Source organism: Nothoprocta perdicaria, unplaced genomic scaffold (assembly GCF_003342845.1).
Source record: "Nothoprocta perdicaria isolate Ctin4 unplaced genomic scaffold, notPer1 scaffold_14, whole genome shotgun sequence".
Taxonomy (NCBI): domain Eukaryota; kingdom Metazoa; phylum Chordata; class Aves; order Tinamiformes; family Tinamidae; genus Nothoprocta; species Nothoprocta perdicaria.
Genome location: NW_020454538.1, coordinates 7524155 through 7527286, shown reverse-complemented (window position 1 = coordinate 7527286; position 3132 = coordinate 7524155). Strand labels below are relative to the sequence as shown.

The following is a 3132-nucleotide window of genomic DNA, read 5'->3' as shown; positions in this document are numbered from 1 at the left end:
TTTTTTTTTTTTTTTTTTTTTTTTTTTTTTTTTTTTTTTTTTTTTTGGCACGCTACAGATCAAATTTCTAAGGGCTATACCCATCAACTCAAGAAAATGTTTATATTTGATTAAAATATTTAAACAGTTACGATATAGAATTTATAGAATTTAGTCCACTGCATTCAACAATTGGATTATCTCATATATGGAAGAGATTCTATACTTTTAATGCCTTGCAGGTGACAAGCTAGCTACAGGTGACTCGTGATATTTGTGAGTTTTGGTTCAGGTCTCTGTGCCAATGTTTAATTTCTATTTAAACACAAAATTGGAGACTTAATTTTCACACACTAAGTAGCATATTTGAACAAATAAATAAAATTCTACATGCTGGCTTCTTTCATTAACAGTGAAACAACTCAATTATTGCATTAACCATTCAATGGAATTGCACAGGTGAAATGAAAGAAATAAGATTTTATTGTTTTTTTCCAAAAGCAGTTCATATTCTATAGCACTATCCAATATTCAGCATTATGTTAGCTTTTATCTATAATGAACAAAAAATATGTAGAAGTTTCTCAATTTACCTTCTGTTCTCAACTGATGGATGGCATCCGCACACGTCCTCATAAATATCTGAGCATCTTGATCAATCTGATCACGCTCTGTATCCGTCATCCTCACATATTCAGACATAATATGGCTGAAAAAAAAAAAAAAAACAGGAAAAACTGTCATTTCAACAATCTCCCAAATTTAGGCCTCCCTCCCACTAACCATCTCCATAGAGGCTTTTTGTCAACCTTGATTTTCACACAAAAAACTCAGATAATTTATTCTTAAACGCATAATACCCACAATTCTGACAAAAATGCCACTTTTATAAAGCTGTGAGGTTTTAAAGACTGTGACTGGGAAATGATTTGGGAAGAACTCGGTACTTATACCGGTTAGGCATGTTTCACTTTTAAAAACAAGAAAGCAAGTAGGTTAGAGGAACAGCCCAAGCACCAAAAGGAAGAACATAGTATTGGAACTAAATTCCACTTAAATGCATGTTTTTATTATTCAAAATGCTTAAGTTCATTTTTAAAGTAGGTATGCTATGCCACCTGTGAATTCAAACAGTAGGGGAGGATTATAAGAAAATAATGTATTTTTAATATGAAGTAGACTAAATTCTTTCCTGGCTGCTTACTTCTAGTTTTAGAGAATATATTCAATAGTTTCTAGTAAGATTAATGTATATTTTTGTTAACAAGTTAACAAAAATGGACTCCAGTTACAAAAGGGCAAATAATACCAGTGAATAGCAAGCAAAACTTTCCATTCAATGCGTCCAATGAATCAGTGGGTTTGCTCCAGAAGACTTGAGGATTTTTTTGTTTTCTTTCTCCTTGTAAAATATTAATATATTACAGATATCCATTAGAAAATGGAATTCTATATGAAGGTATATAGTAGTGATTACACTGTTTTAGAACACAGGTCAATAAAACTTTGCTAAAGTGCCTTATCCAATGTTCATCATGGGTTTCTTGATCATATAGTAGTTATACAACATTGTATCTCTCATTTAAAAATCAGTAAGGACAACCTTAATTTATATAATCATTTTAAGGCAGATTTTGTTTATATAAGAAAGCTTTCCCACCTGTTCAAAGTATGTATTATATAATTATGTATACACACACGAATAAAAAGAGCTCATCTTCAGTTTGCAAGGGCACAACAGCCTGATGTCCCTTACATACTTCACCCTGATGAAGCCAAACCCTCTCTACATCCACTGCCATTGCAGCCATGGGAATACCTGCAACTACTCATAGTCACTCCACTATCATCTCACATGTTATACAATAAAGCAAATTTCTTCCCACATCTTCAGCGTACAGTCACTGTGATACTCCCAGATTTCCGTCTCCTACTTTCAGGCTAACTCCAGCATTTCTGAGCATTAGGTCAAGATATCAGGTGGCTGATAGCCTTTCCACTGGTCAATGAACATGACCTATTGATAGTGGAATATATGTGGAATACAAACTAGCCAGGTTTAAACATGGGTTAAACATATTAGGACAGACCTCTTGCCCCACTCGTACTCTTTTATTTACTATTCTGAGGCATAAAGCAAGTTCTCAGCATCTGTAAAGCCAGGACAACCCTTTTGTGTGCTCACCTCCACACAGGCCCAGCCCAAAGGGGACTGCACGATCATTTGGTACGGTATAACACGCAGCATTTTTCAGCAAGCCCCAACTAGAGAGTTGTGTGAGTAGGCAGGGCCCTCAAATTCAGCTAGAGGAGTAGGTCGGAGTAGCAGCTTCATGACGGCTCCTTCATGAAGCAAAAGTCTCCACTATTCTTTTTCATGCCACGATAATCAGTTTTGGCTACTCTGATACTGAACGTAATAAAACCTCTTTTATTTATATGTCCAGGTTTCTGTGCCCTATCCAACCTTGTGGCATTTGAACAGTTCTATGTTTCCATGAATTTTAAACACGACAGGGTAAAAAAAGAAGAAAAAAAATACAAAATCCAGACCATAATATTCTTTTAAATTAGATTTTAAAATAGTGCCTCAGGCATGTTTTATTTTTAATAATAGGGTAATTATTAGTAATCTAATTATACACTGTGGATAGCTAACAGGCCTGACACTGACAAGTTGTTCGGCTACTTTTTCCAGGTGCTAATATAAAAATACAGTAGACTATATTTTTAAGTAGGAGCAGTACTGCTAGAAAGGCGACAAAATGCAGTTTAATCCAGAAGGAAATAAATAAATAAATAAGTTTATAGTCACTTATAGGTGCCACAGTATCTGGTGCCAGCACTTTTAAACAAGCTTTGGTCAAACCACTCAGTCATAGAATCATAGAATGCCCAAGGTTGGAAAGGACCTCAGAGGTCATCGAGTCCAACCCCCCTGCTCACGCAGGGTCACCTAGAGCACGCGGCACAGGGCTGCATCCAAGAGGGTTTTAAAGATCTCCAAAGACGGAGACTCCACAACCTCTCTGGGCAACCTGTTCCAGTGCTCTGTCACCCTCACAGTGAAGAAATGCTTCCTTAAGTTCCTGTGGAACTTCCGATGCTTCAGTTTGAAGCCATTTCCTCTAGTCCTATCCCTGCCCACCACTG

At 36.2% G+C, this 3132-nt stretch overlaps 1 protein-coding gene across 2 annotated transcripts in view; it reads right to left on the bottom strand.

Annotated features, from left to right (window-relative positions):
- The window catches only part of STX18 (syntaxin 18), a 62815-nt gene that overhangs the window by 21172 nt on the left and 38511 nt on the right, over nt 1-3132 (bottom strand). For both annotated transcript variants that reach the window (XM_026034202.1, XM_026034203.1), the window contains exon 3: nt 573-688. In XM_026034202.1, coding sequence (XP_025889987.1) covers nt 573-688 — 116 coding nt within the window. The remainder of the gene's footprint in view (nt 1-572; nt 689-3132) is intronic.